Here is a 14,999-nt window from a genome sequence, read left to right on the forward strand (position 1 = left end):
CTTCTTTCTTATGGCAATAGTGATATTTTGTGTACCTAAAGGAAAATTAGGTTAGCTTATTTGACGCTTCAATAACAATTGGAATAAGATAGTTTCCCATTGATTTTGCTGGTATATGAAATGTAGATTGTATTACATAGAAATCAATTAACAGTGCTCCAGTATAGCAACAGTGGGAGTGGAAGTGTTCAATTGTTCCAAGACCTTCTTTCAGTGTTGAAAATGAACCATTTGTTTTTGGCTTTACCCACTCAACAGAAAGCTCTAGATAAGAACACAAAGCAGGATTATCCTGAGCTGTAGCAGACTAGTGAGTCCTGTGTTAACACTGGATGACACTATATGCCAAATATACATTCCTAATATTCAGCTGTCTTGACTGTTACAATGAGCTCAACAGAAAAATCAAAAAGACACAAATTTTAAATAAATTAATGTTTATTTAAAATAAGATGAATTGCAGGTGTGTTTCTGAATCATAAAATTGAACATGGGGAAAGACAAGCCAGTACTGGTTTTGTGCAGCCTGCACTGCATTACAAGCAGCTGTTTCAACTTTTCCCACTCAGCCATAGATTGAGTACCTTCTTCCAGTCTGTATTACTATATTGGATGCTAGACACATCCCTACACTTCTATCTCTTAAAGTACTCTCTGCCACAAAATAAGTCAGCTGCACAAAACCTGTATTATTTGAGTTTGATCAGTAATGCATGCATCTGGATTATTACAATACTGTACGGATTCCATTGGTCCTATGTAGGTCACACAATTTCATTGCTTTTTTAAAACAGGCAATATAGACAGATTTAAAAGATCAAGGTGCACTGCCATTGGCTTCATATCATCATATATTGGAATGTTTGCCTCTTTATATAAAGGCGCTGTGGTAAGACAGCCAAAAAATGCAACATGGAATTTAACTTGCGTCAATTACATTTAGCCATGGGTATTCAAATGGTCTTTGCTCAGATTCTCATTTCAATCTAAACCGACATAGGTTTGGCCAACATTTACTTTTCACAAAGTATATAGTTTTCTTTTATCAAATTACACTTTTATATCAAACACCTAGTTTATTCGCCTGGGTGAGGACCACTTTCAGCACCGGCATGAAAGCCGAGATTTCACTAAAGTTACTGGTGCTCACTATGTGCGTGTGGATGCTTAATCCCTCAGTGTAGTTCCGAGTTTCAATGCTCCTTGCTATGTTGTGTAAACCGCCAACTATGGCTGGTGAGAGCTGCAAGAAATGAAGGAAAGTGTTAATATCAAGATCACATTTGCTTGATTGCAACATTGATCTTGCCGCCAACGCATTAGTTTGGTATCATTCACGCTGTTGTCAATGGTCTTGAGGTGACTTCTAAGGAAGTTTATCGCAGGGGATAGTCTGAGCTGTTAATGTGAGGAAACTGTTGGGAGATTTATGATCAAGAACAGAGAGATTGATCATAAACACAATTCAACATGTGGAGCTGTGTTTTTTTTTTTAAAAGTGCAATACATCAAAATAGGTCACAGTTTTAAACTGAAATAAACAAGTCTTACTCCAAATTAGTTAAAGATCTGGCGTGTTGGCTTCAGAAAGCTCTTTGTGCTCAAAGCACAGCCCCAAATAGTCAACAAAGATACATGGCGAGCATTTGGGGTGGGAATTGCACACCCTCCTAACTGGAGAGTATATGCACGGATCTGCAGATGAACCGAGGTTTGATGGGGGGGCGGGGGGAGCGTGGAGGGAGAAGGAAGGAATAGAAAGAGGGAAAACTAGGAAATAGAAAAATTGTGAGATTAATTAATTTGCAAGAACTAATAGTTTTTCACATTCCAATGTGGTAAACAGTGCAGGGAGAATGCTTGACAAACTCACCACAGGAGGAGATAGCATATGACACTTGCTTCCATCAGTGAACCAGACATTACAACTCACAACATAGCTGTCAAGGCCTCCACTAGGACCAAGGTGATTCATGGAAATAATTTTGACATCCAGTTGGCTCCGGCATTTAATATTATTTTGTGCAGTTTTTCTACTGTATCCTTTAATAGGGAGCAGCAATTGTCATACAAATATTAATGGTCCTATGAAATGGTCAGTTGGAACGAGTGCATCGAGATTGGGTAGGAATAGATTAAGAGACTATTGTCTGAAGCTGGAAGCTTAATTTTTTGACTGGGAGCTACATTGTTTCTAGAAGTGAGGACATATGGAGTGGTTCGAGCAATTTAGTATTTTTCAAAAGGTTTTTGAGAATATGGCCCTGAACTTGCAGTCAGCAGCAAAGCGATGACATTCGCTTCTGGCCCCAATGTACACTCCGCACAAGGATCTCGCAATACATGTTGAGAACTTCCCGATTTTTAAATCAATTCAATGGTACTTAATGGGAATCCCCTTGTTTAAACTGCTGTGATGTCAACAAGCTGTCTAAGCAGCCAATCAAAAGGCAGAATTCTCACAGACAGCAAACAAGGAAGTGAAAAGAAAAATTTGCATTTATATAGTGCCTTTCACGACCACCGGACGTCTCACAGCACTTTACAGCCAATGAAGTACTTTTGGAGTGAAGTCACTGTTGTAATGTGGGAAATGCTGCAGCCAATTTGCATACAGCAAGCTCCCACAAAAGCAATGTGATAATAACCAGGACACTGGGGATAAATTCTCTGCTCTTCTTCGAAATAGTGCCAGGGATCTCCTCTGGAGGGGGTAGACGGGGCCTCAGTTTAATGTCTCATCTGAAAACGGTACCTCCGACAGTGCAGTGGTCCCTCAGTACTGCACTGGAGTGTCAGTCTAGATTTATGTGCTCAAATCTCTAGAGTGGGACTTGAACCCATAACCTTCAGAGGCGAAAATGCTAGCCACTGAGCCACAGCCAACACTAGTGAGTAAGCCCTTAATAGTTAGAGAGAGCAAAAGACTGGAGTTCTCGTATGGGGAAAAGGTAAACCTATAATAAAAATGCACAAACTTAAAATAATTTTAAAACATTTTTTGACAAGTTGTTTAAAAGTTTAATTTTTATTAAAGTGAACAAATTTCACAATGCAAAAATTAAAATTAGTTTTCTAGACCTTTAACCATTGTTTAGTAGTTAATACACTGGTACACCTAATTCCTTTGGGTCTAACTTTTATTGGGGAATTTTAACAGTGTACTTACTCCGAAAGAGCCAAAGTTTGTCAGTTTCAATGATTCACAAGATTTCACTGATTTCCGGCTCTGTGAAGGGGGGTAGGGGGTGGGGAGAGGGGGGGTCTCAGCGCAGCCTGTGGTGGAGCTGTCATTGACAGATCGCAACTTTCTGCACGGGCTTATGCACACACCAAATCCCGAAGTTGCGGACAGTTTGCCGTCATACCGACCACAAATTCAGGGCCTATGACTTCCTTCCACTTTTCCCCCAGCTCACACACCACTGGGAGGTGGATCGAGTTATAGAGCTTGATTTGTTTTTAAATGCAATGTTCCTTAAAGTAGAGGATTAACAAGTGGTTGAGGGTGTGAACAGAGAGTGCAAACAGGAATCAAACTTTCTACCTATTTATATTCTTAGGTGGAATATGTTCCCCTGCCCACCCCCAAGTTTGACCAACACCATATTAGGACTTGATTGAAGAGAAAGAGTTAACACAGCTCCAGCAGTGTGGGTAATGACCACCATCAAATGCTGGCATGGGGTGGCTGAAGTACAGCACAGTGGCATTTCCAAGTTTCATTGCACTGAATCTGGATTTAAAACCAGGTAATGACAGGCACATTGCTATTTCCCACAGGTTTCAAATGTTTCAAAGGGAAGGAACAGTAATTCAGAAAGGGAATACAGTACCGAGAGACTTGCCGAAGTTCATGGCCATAAAATTTAATTCACAATCCCACCAGGTAACTGACGGCAAGTTTCACTCCACAAAAATGGTTAACTGACTTTCAACGTCACTTCAGGAACTAAAAAAATTGAAGCAGGGTTCCTTACACGTGAACATTGGATGTGATGAGTATAGGCTCATTTGTGAGGCCATCCCCATGGTCAAATAGCTTGGCAACACTCACTTCCTAGGTTCATACAAGGGGTATGTGGACACTGCCACTTGGGAGCCTTGTCCATTGACACCACGCATCAGCAATTTAGGAGTATTGTGACCATTAATTTCCAAAATGGGTTTCCAGTGGCTGAGTTTCCCTGCTGGGAGTGTGGACTCAAAGTTACCTCTATGATGAGCAAATACCAGAGGATGGCCGGCACCTGTGGGACCGAATTCCAACAAGTAACTGTCTGCAGAAGAGGGGAAATATAAAAAAGGGGAAGGGGGGAATTCAAGTTGGCGGGGAAACCAGGTGTACCAAATTCAGAAATTATTCTTGCCTTTTCAGATAACTTGTTTCTTTTTTGGTGGGGGAAGGGAGATAAAGAGAGGAGATGTGTCTATTTTGGGGTTGTCCTGGCTATGTGAGACCCATGCTGCAGGAGGGACCCAGTATGCCGCAAAGTGCAATATAAAAGGCAAGTAGTTCATATTAAGTTACTCACCACCTGGTCCCGCAGCTTATCATACAGAGATTCCAGTCGTTTGTTTGCATCATCCAGCTTTCTCTTGGTTTGCTGTACAAACAAAAGTTTATGATCCAGTTAGCAACTGAACAGCAGCAGAAAAATATTAAAATAAAGTACATTTACTATAATGTTCTCTCATTCACAACTGTACTTTTCTTGCTTACTAATTTCAAGTTTTCATCTGCTTTTCTCTTCCAACCTATTCACTTTCAAAGGGATGGATAATGTTGGGGTATAGTTTTGTGAGCTGCAGCTGCCTCCCTCCCGAGTTTTCAGTCTTAGTGTGTGAATCTGCTGGCAGAATATTCTACCATCGGGGCCATCATAACAGAGTCCAAGCCGAGCGTTTACACAGGCGCACTTTGTGATGGAGGGCTGGTCATTGGATACTGGGAACCCTGGGCAACTGCTCCATTCCACAGCCAGGGATAATGAGTACAATTGTAGCACTTGTATCACTGCTCCAGCTGGGATCAGCAAACTCAGCACATGGTAGGAATCAAACCTCGACCTGTATAAATCAATGTCGCATCACCTAATGTATTTAGCTGCTCAGCCACGAGCAGGTCATCTTCTCTACGCAGTTTAACTTAAAGATTCAAGTACTTACAAAAATTGCTTACAACCTTAGCACTGGAGCTGTCTTGCATATTTCTGAATAACTCACAAGAAATGTCCGTCAGGTAGTCTCAAAGAGCAATCAGTCCACAAATATGTGGTACAAGTAAGTCTTTATAGCATCATGGGATCGTGTAACAAAATTTATCATTATCCACCCATACAAATGTAAATAAAATTAGCCATGGACAGTACATACAGGATCAGTAGCTGCAGTCATGCACCGTTGAATCAATCCTTCAAATGTGATCTTCAGAATGGCATGCTCTTCTGGAATGGGTTTCTTGGCAATTTTCTCAGTGGTTATTGGTTGTACTACCTGAGCAAATAAAATAATACACATCTCATCAGATATATGAAGCACAAATCTTAGTTTTACCAATATACATCTCAAAGCTTCCGGCACAGTGCAGTAATGCTAACAATTAATAGGTGTCAAGGGCTGCTCCAGCAATTGGGTTCAGCTGATGCAGTTCGGTTTAGTCATTACTGAATTTCCTTTGTGGACAACTGTGTCAGAGCAGGCACTATATAAAAAAAGACACCTGCCAAAGCCATTGGCTTAGATTGAGAGGAGGTGTGGCATAATTGGGGGTAGGAAATGAAGTGGGGAAGCAACATTTGGAGAAAAATGTATGCAGCGTACAAAACAAAAAGCACATAGGAAAGTGCTTGCCACATCCCCAAATAAATCACCATACAATCCATAAAGTGCTTACACAGTAATCGGGCAGATTTCTGCCAATATAGGCGGATTTTCTGCAGTAGAATAAGCAGCTAAAAAGGAGATATTTTCTTTGATTTGTAATCACCTTTGTCAACATTTGGAAACTAACCTCACATTAAACCAACTACTAGGAGAGCAGGGCAAAGGATTACTCCCCAGCCCTAACACCAATAATCTTGTTCCAGACTTTTCTCAACCATCTCCATGAATGCAGCCATAATACTTGAAGATTTGAATCGGTTCCTTTCTATTTTGTGTCTGGCTGGGCCATGCTTTGTACATAGAATGACTGAATGTATCAGATAAATAAACCAAAGAGATGCTAATCTGGGACTGAATCTAAGATAACCATAGTTTGGAAGTAGGCTGCAGTGTGTGAAAGAAGCAGAATTAGTTCATTCAAAAGGAAACTAAAAGCAATTCCTTTGATGAAGTCTTTGCAACATTATAAAAATCAAGCATAATGCTTACATCATATTTTCCTGTCCCGGATCAAAGCTATAATGTGAGAATAAGTTCATCCGATTTCAAGAGAGCCATGTTGGCCCAGTATGCGATACATGAACAGGTTTAAAACACATGGGAAAATCTTGTACCTGCATGATGTCACCAGTAGGAGCACCAGGTGCTTCCTCAGTGCTATGCTTTGGCACCATTGTCTGTAGTGTGGGCTGCATCCCCGGCTGCAATATTCCTTGGTATGGACTCTGAAGTCCTGGTTGCTGGGGAGTTTGGAACGAACTCTGCAGTGGAGGATGAGGCTGCTGGTGCTGCACTGGGGCCTGAGGGTCTACGACTGGGTTCATTATGGGAGCTGTGATGGGTGCAGGAGGAGTATAGTTGCCTGGAACCTGCAAAATATTGTAAATTAAAATAATGAAAGGATAATTATTAAACAAAATAAAAGTTTGAATTGTTTAATGAATCATAAAACAACCAACAAAGTTCTGTAGCACTTACTGGAAATTCACAACTATGTGGCTTTTAGAGATGATTGCCTGAAATTTGTGGTCAGCAGTGAAGCAATGGCGCTTGCCGCTAACCTTGAAATAAACTGCCCACAAAGATCTAGCGATCTCTGTGGCTTTGATTTCAGCTCTCCCGGCCTTTGTTTGAATCGAACGCCAAATCAAGCGAATTTCGGGGGGTTCAGCAATAGTGATGTCATCAAGCTGGCTAAGCAGTCAATCACATTGAAGAATTCTCACAGATATCAAACCAGAACACAAAATGAACAGATTCTAATTTACATTTTATAAATTTTAGAGAGAGCAAAATAAAGATTGGGACATACACATAGGATTAAGGTAGTAGCTGAAATTTCAAACAAACTTTAAAAAAATTTGAAAAACAATGTAATTCTTAATCATAATAAAGGAAACATTTGACATTCCACAAATATAAAATTAATTTTTCAGGACCAGAACAGTTGTTCAGCAGTCAATTCACTGTTAAAATCCTGTTTTTCAAAAAAGCTTTAACTTTTTGGGGGCGGGGGGTGTGAGCAGAAGTTTAACAGCGGTATTCCAGCGTAATGAGGACGTTTTCGGCTTTATACTTGATTGCCGGCCCTGGGGAGTTCCACAGTGCAACCTATAGCAGAGCAGTGAATGTCTGCCTACAACTTCAGGATTTCTGCATTTATCTGCGCACGTGCTAAATTCTGAAGTTGCAGTCCATTTCAGAGGGATAAAGACAGCGAACGCCGACAGCTTCATCGTCATTATCACCACAAAATCAAGGCCAATAATTTAGCAGCTCAGCAAAAAATATCTGCATATCCCTATGGGAATCTAAAAATGGCATTTACATAAATAATGAACATTAAGTGATGAATTTATAAAGATTTTTTCAAATTAAAAATACAAAGTACTGGAAATACATCAACGTCTGAACATAAAAAGTTCATGTGGAGAACATTCATCATGAGCTCTGACAAAAGGTTAAAAATCCCCTACCTGTCTTTTCTCTTCGTTAGGAATGAACTTTCTGGTGCAATGACATTAAATTTGCTGTGGGCGCGTGTGGGGGCATCTGTACAGCCTTACCTTCATTGTGCTCACTTCAAGTAGGCCCAAGCACTTAGCAGAGCATGGAAAAAGCACTACTGGTGTGGGAGCGTAGTTCATTCTTCTGAATTGCCTGCAGTCTTCAGCCAAAGGAAGCCTGTGGCTGTACCCTCTTCCGATCCTCATGCTGGGTGGGTGCTTGAGCTGCACCACTAGAAATGTAGGCACCCACCCCGATTTGGCGAAAGGTTGTGGCCGGGTCAAAACAGCAGGTGGAAGTTCCACTCCGGCACTATGTAATTTTTACCCTGTTGTGTATTTCCAGCATTCGTTTTTTTTCCTTTATCTTTAAATAAAAAATTAGCATAAACCCATCTAAATATATTAAGAATCTTATGTCTGTGCACATTTCCTGACAATTTTGTCTTGTTATAAATTTCTATGTCCACATTTTAATGGAATTTGTCAATATAAACTTATCAAGCTGAAATTTCACTCTCCCACTAGTGACAGTGGCAAGAGGGTGTAATTACTGTGTGACATGTTTACATAGGCAATGCCATTATAAATGTGGACAAATAAATTTATAATGGAAATATAAAAATAAGAACAGAATGCACAACCGCAAAATGGAGATTGAATTGCATCTGCTGTCCTCACTCCTCACACCTCACTCTAATTCTGCTCCACCTGAAGACTATTCTTGATGATCTCATGAGCCATGGGAGATTAGCTAGTTTAAAAAATAATTAAACATCTTTTAATTACCATTGTCTTTTTCTTTGGCATCCTACTCAAATGTGGAGGGTCATTCCAACCATTTTGAGGTCCTTTGAAAATGAAATATTTTTTTAAAACCGAGTTACATGAGCACTGCGTAAAACCAACAAATTACATGAATATTAATTCAAACTCTTAAAACAACAGGCATCATCATTACTGCCCAAATAACTGTAAGCAACCCTTTGTCTGGTTTTGTTGTTTTCCCCCAACCCTCCACCATCCACACTTATTTAAACAGTAACACTGAAGGGACTGGGTTGGAAGAGTAACTGATCCCAACAGTGTACAGGACATCGAAGATCAGTAGAAATTGGGAGCTGTTCAGTTGTGGGTCTTCAGCTGCCTGCTTTAATTCAGCTACCTCTCTTTCAGGCACATTGATGTTAATAGCCACACTTTAAGCAATTTTTCAGTACTCCACAAAAGGCCTGGAAAAATCTTTCCATCAACAGCTCAAATATTCTGGTACATCAGTCACTGAAGCTAGGCATGCAGGTACAGCAGGCAGTAAAGAAAGCAAATGGCATGCTGGCCTTCATAGCGAGAGGATTTGAGTATAGGAGCAGGGAGGTTTTACTGCAGTTGTACAGGGCCTTGGTGAAACCACACCTTGAGTATTGTGTGCAGTTTTGGTCTCCTAATCTGAGGAAGGACGTTCTTGCTATTGAGGGAATGCAGCGAAGGTTCACCAGACTGATTCCCGGGATGGCAGGACTGACATATGAAGAAAGACTGGATCGGCTAGGCTTATATTCACTGGAATTTAGAAGAATGAGAGGGGATCTCATAGAAACATATAAAATTATGACGGGACTGGACAAGTTAGATGCAGGAAGAATGTTCCCGATGTTGGGGAAGTCCAGAACCAGAGGTCACAGTCTAAGGAAGGGTAAGCCATTTAGGATCGAGATGAGGAGAAACTTTTTCACCCAGAGAGTGGTGAACCTGTGGAATTCTCTACCACAGAAAGTTGTTGAGTCCAGTTCATTGGATATATTCAAGAGGGAGTTAGATGTGGCCCTTACGGCTAAGGGGATCAGGGGGGTATGGAGAGAAGGCGGGAGTGGGGTACTGAAGTTGCATAATCAGCCATGATCTTATTGAATGGTGGTGCAGGATCGAAGGGCCTGCTCCTGCACCTATTTTCTATATTTCTATATTCAGACAACAGAAGCAAAACCGGACTCAAAATCAAGCAACATTCTGACAAGACTCAATAGTTCTATTTTCACCACACCAGTTAGCTTACAGTGCAAACACATCTGCTATTTAGTAGCAGTGCAAGCGTGCAAACACAAATCAGGCACTGCTAACTGCAATGAAGAAGTTACAATAGGTCTAATGCTTGCTATTTGTTCTCCTTCTATAGTTTGACTTCTGATGAAGACCTGAGCAATTTACCAAGAAAATGTCATCAGAATTTCTACACGATGTAATCACACGGTGCACTGAAATCCTTGGATCAGCTAAATGTTTATTCAGATTTTGACAGATTGGTGAAATAAATGCTATAGTCTAGGCTCCTCTGAATTTAGTTCTATTCCCAAGTATCAAAAGTGTCATCCTAAGCACTCTTTGTTCACGTTATATACTGTGTTTAAAAATTAGATTAATTTTACAGTCTCCCACTCTAACTCTTTTTAAGGATCTCAAAGCTGTGGAATTCCTTGCCACTTCTTCTCAGTCTTTCCTTCCTCCTATAAAGTTCAAACTTTGAAAACCCAAGCTTGCCATTACCTAATCTCTAATTCTTGATTTTCTTTGTCTCCTCTCCTTTTTAGCCATTGTGGTATCCTCAACTACAGGCTTTGGCCATGCACATAATAAAAAATACAGAGTGTCACTTCAGGACAAAATCTAGAGATGTGCATTTGTCCAACTCTTGCATCATGTTGTGTGCTTTTCGGTAGACCTTTTCGGCACTGCAATTGGCCAGGCAAGGATATTGGATTTCAATAGGGTGAGAGAATCTTCCCAAAAACTACTGTAAATCTTAAAAGCTATGGAATTAAACAACTGGCTTTTGAATACTATAATATATCAAAGCAACTTCAGCTCATTATTTACATGTTAAGATGACCAAATGATAATTATCAATTTCCATGAAAAGCTGTTTGTTCCAGTGGATGCAGCATAAAAATGTCATGTACTCAGCATTTTACTTTACTGAAGATTGTTGCCTATGAACAATATGGTAATTAACACACTCTAATCTGCTAACAAAGGTATAAAAATATCACCATAGTGACAGGTCACTTGCTTGTGTCAATACAAAGGACAAGAAAAAAATAGCACAGGCTAATCAAACAGATTCATCTCCTGAATCTTCTACTGATTGATCAATGACAAAAGGATTGCAGAAAAACTATTGATCACAACATTGACACTCCTGCATTACACTAACAAATCTAATATTAACTCTGTGTGCTGGTGCAATGGGAAAGGACTAAAATTGAGCAACATAAAAAGTGAATGTCAAACATTGTCAATCACCACCAAATATTAAATATTTAGACTGCTGCTTCACCCAAACTCATGTTATGCATTAACAACTGAACTGGCTGCTGACTGAACAGGTTGCTTATAGATCCTGAGTATGCTGACTCCGCACCTCACTGGATGAAAATGTTTTATGCTGATGTGAAACACTTGTATTCCAAAGGGGAAAATTTGTTATTTGACATAAAGCTTTATTTGGTTAAAATAAAAACTGACTTACTATTTTGTAATAAAAAAAATGTCTTCTAGTTACTAAGATCAAAACCAGACACATACATCAAGTATTACTGCATTATTTTCCTTGGGTATAATTGAGTCTAAAGATTTCTAGAAAGTGCACCCTCACATTCCTCAATGGAACCTTCCCAGTTACTTTTTTACTGGCATTTCCCTTTTCCCCATTTGCAGTTATTTTACAATACAATCATATTTCATACGTCCCCATCATCCCAGATCAGATACAATTCTTCCAGTACTTTGAAAATCCCATGGTCAATAAACAGTAATTCAAGAAAGGGGACAATGTTATATTTATAATAGTACAGGTTGAACTTCCCTTATCCGGAACTCCCTTATCCAGAACCACCTCTCATCCGGAACCATTCCCGGCCACTGGGTGGCGCATGCGCAGAACTCCGACATGAAAAAATTGAATTCCTTCCTCGCTGCCGACTCCCGCAATCGCTGGCCTGACCCTGCGACCTACCGCCACCCCCCCCGCCTGATGATCTCTCTGCCGCACTCCCAACCTCAAGTCAGCCAGCCTCGATGTCCTCTTGCTCAGTACCTGTACCATCCAATTTAATGTGACCACCCCTCGTCCAGAAAAAACCCTTATCCAGAACAGGCCATGTCCCGAGGGTGCCGGATAGGGGAGCTTCAACCTGTACAGGTTTAGCTGTCTGCAGAAAGTTTAGTAGATTAAAGTAATCACACAAAATAAGTTAAAATGTAATTTAATGGGAGGCAGAGGTGAGAAAATGATTGGAAGCAAGTGCTAAGATTTTGATGCCTAATCAAGATTTTGATCCCTAATCAAATTTCTCCAAATCTCATTCTGTTCACAGTGATTCTGTTAACAATTAATCAGAGCCAGGAGCTGGCAGAACAGAGTGGAAGTCAGCAGCATTTGTAAGCTACCTTGGCCCAAAGTACCATTACAATAATTTAGAAAAAAAACATACTTGAAAACAGACCACACTTGAAATGCAGTGTTTGGTGTACTTAAACTATAACTTTAAACTAAACCCGAGGGGTGTAGGGCATCACAGCATTAGTGGAGTATCAGAAATAATCCGCTTCATTTATTTAGTTAAAATTCAGCATCATTAGGATTACATTTGGATTTAAAAAAATGATTCCCAAATCAACTGAGGTTTCCAGAGTAATATTTCACTATCTCTAGTTCACCTTCTAAGAAAATAGTTGGATCTTGGGAATAGTCTCCTGTAGACAGAAGCAAAGTAAATTCAGAACAAGAAATGCACAAAACATGACTTATCTAATGTTTAAATCGTTTTGTAAATTGGTATATTCTAATGTTTCAGGGGAAAACAAACAGGAGGATGACTCAAGACTGAGCATTAATAAAGTAACCAAATCCTCAGAGACGAAAAGAACAACATCTCTCTTTTCAGTCTTTCTTCCAACAAATTGTTTTTCTACCTTTTATAAAAGCACAAGTAGAAAACTCAGGTTAGTATTTTAATGAATTTCTCTGTTAGTTTGTCAAAAATTCTAAATACTGTACAGTGGCATTCCTTTGTTACTAGAAGGACATTCTCATCGGCAGTAAGAGCACACAGCATAATGCTCCCGAGAACTTGAAAGCTGGTGCTGTTTACACACTAAATTCAGACTGCACGGTCACTGGCAATGTTCACTTGAGCCTGGATAGAGTTCCAGTCGCTGTGTAGGAAAGTGGGAGCCACGCCTCTCTGAGTTTGACGTGGGTCCAATGAGATTATTTCTGAAGCAAGTAGGAGTGCAACTTAAGTTAAGAATTTGAATCTCAAATCCGAACAGAGTGTGAAAGATCTTAAAATGCAAAATAAAAACTGCTTGTGGTAGATAAATGGTTCTGTTTTGATCCAGTGGCATAGGAGAATGGCACAGAAAGTGCATGACACGAACATGTTTTCAGTGTGGCATTATATATCATTTGTAAAAAAAAATTGCTGTATTTTCCTTAAAATGCAGTCGTTCTGAAGTCTTGAATATCTGAAAATTGGTGAGAAAGAATACAAGGTAGGTGGGCCTTCCCTTTTCCTGCATTGATTTGCTCCACGCAGCCCAAGCTGAGACGGTAAACCATGTGAGGAGTTACAGAGAGCCCTCGTCCCCTGCTCATCAGTGCACCATTAACTACCTTACAATATGGTCCATAATAAGAATACCAAATTGATTCATCTGCCAATTTTCCCTCCCAGATCACTGGACAGTCAGGAACTCAACATGTGCACCCCACTGCTCCATCGAGCCCCCCAAAATCCCCTTTAGAGACTGACATGGCAGCCCTTAGATCAAGCCATAACATGAATGCTGCCTGATAGTAGGATTCAAACACGTGTTTCCTATTAAAGAGTACTGCTTTCGAAGGCTACAGCAACTTGAGCACCTGTTTTCCCCACCCCACTCAAAATTTAGATTATTGAGGTGATGCATAACTTCTTTAAAAGGCTTTAAAATTGCCTGATGAGTTGGGAACATAAAGTTGGAAAAGTGTTACCTGATTGGGTTGCGTCAGTGTGAAAGATGGGTCATGTTTAACGAACTTAATTAGGGTTACATAGAAACATAGAAAATAGGTGCAGGAGTAGGCCATTCGGCCCTTCGAGCCGATACCACCATTCAATATGATCATGGCTGATCATGCAACTTCAGTACCCCATTCCTGCTTTCTTTCCACCCTTTGATCCCTTTAGCCGTAAGGGCCACATCTAACTCCCTTTTGAATATATCTAACAAACTGGCCTCAACAACTTTGTGGTAGAGAATTCCACAGGTTCACAATTCTCTGAGTGAAGAAGTTTCTCCTCATATCGGTCCTAAATGGCTTACCCCTTATCCTTAGCCTGTGACCCCTGGTTCTGGACTTCCCCAACATCCGGAACATTCTTCCTGCATCTAACCTGTCCAATCCCGTCATAATTTTATATGTTTCTAGGAGATCCCCTCTCATTCTTCTAAATTCCAGTGAATATAAGCCTAGGCGATCCAGTCTTTCTTCATATGTCAGTCCTGCCATCCCGGGAATCAGTCTGGTGAACCTTCGCTGCACTCCCTCAATAGCAAGAATGTCCTTCCTCAGATTAGGAGACCAAAACTTCACACAATATTCAAGGTGTGGCCTCACCAAGGCCCTTACAACTGCAGTAAGACCTCCCTGCTCCTATACTCAAATCTTCTCGCTAAGAAGACCAACATGACATTTGCCTTCTTCACTGCCTGCTGTACCTGCATGCCAACTTTCAATGACTGATGTATCATAACACCCATGTCTCGTTGCACTTCCCCTTTTCCTAATCTGTCACCATTCAGATAATATTCTGCCTCCCTGTTTTTGCCACCAAAGTGGATAACCTCACATTTATCTACATTATACTGCATCTACCATGCATTTGCCCACTCACCTAACCTGTCCAAGTCACCCTGCAGCCTCTTAGTATCCTCCTCACAGCTCACACTGCCACCCAGCTTAGTGTCATCTGCAAACTTGGAGATATTACATTCAATTTCTTCGTCGATATTACATTCAATTCCTTCGTCCAAATCATTAATGTAATATTGTAAATAGCTGGGAGC

General features: G+C 40.4%; 1 protein-coding gene across 7 annotated transcripts in view; it reads right to left on the reverse strand.

Annotated features, from left to right (window-relative positions):
• Window positions 1-420: 420 nt before the first annotated feature.
• sec31a (SEC31 homolog A, COPII coat complex component) overlaps window positions 421-14,999 on the reverse strand; it is a 147,437-nt gene continuing 132,858 nt past the window's right edge. For 5 of the 7 annotated variants that reach the window (XM_070871009.1, XM_070871006.1, XM_070871007.1 and 2 more), the window contains 6 exons: window positions 12,606-12,641; window positions 8,682-8,743; window positions 6,501-6,755; window positions 5,377-5,496; window positions 4,536-4,607; window positions 421-1,243 (listed from right to left, as the gene is read on the reverse strand). In XM_070871009.1, the coding sequence (XP_070727110.1) occupies window positions 1,064-1,243; window positions 4,536-4,607; window positions 5,377-5,496; window positions 6,501-6,755; window positions 8,682-8,743; window positions 12,606-12,641 (725 nt within the window). In that variant the 3' untranslated portion in view covers window positions 421-1,063. The remainder of the gene's footprint in view (window positions 1,244-4,535; window positions 4,608-5,376; window positions 5,497-6,500; window positions 6,756-8,681; window positions 8,744-12,605; window positions 12,642-14,999) is intronic. The other 2 variants (XM_070871010.1, XM_070871005.1) reach the window with 1 other exon arrangement.

The sequence above is a fragment of the Pristiophorus japonicus genome, chromosome 2, assembly GCF_044704955.1.
Source record: "Pristiophorus japonicus isolate sPriJap1 chromosome 2, sPriJap1.hap1, whole genome shotgun sequence".
In the NCBI taxonomy this organism is placed as follows: Eukaryota; Metazoa; Chordata; class Chondrichthyes; family Pristiophoridae; genus Pristiophorus; species Pristiophorus japonicus.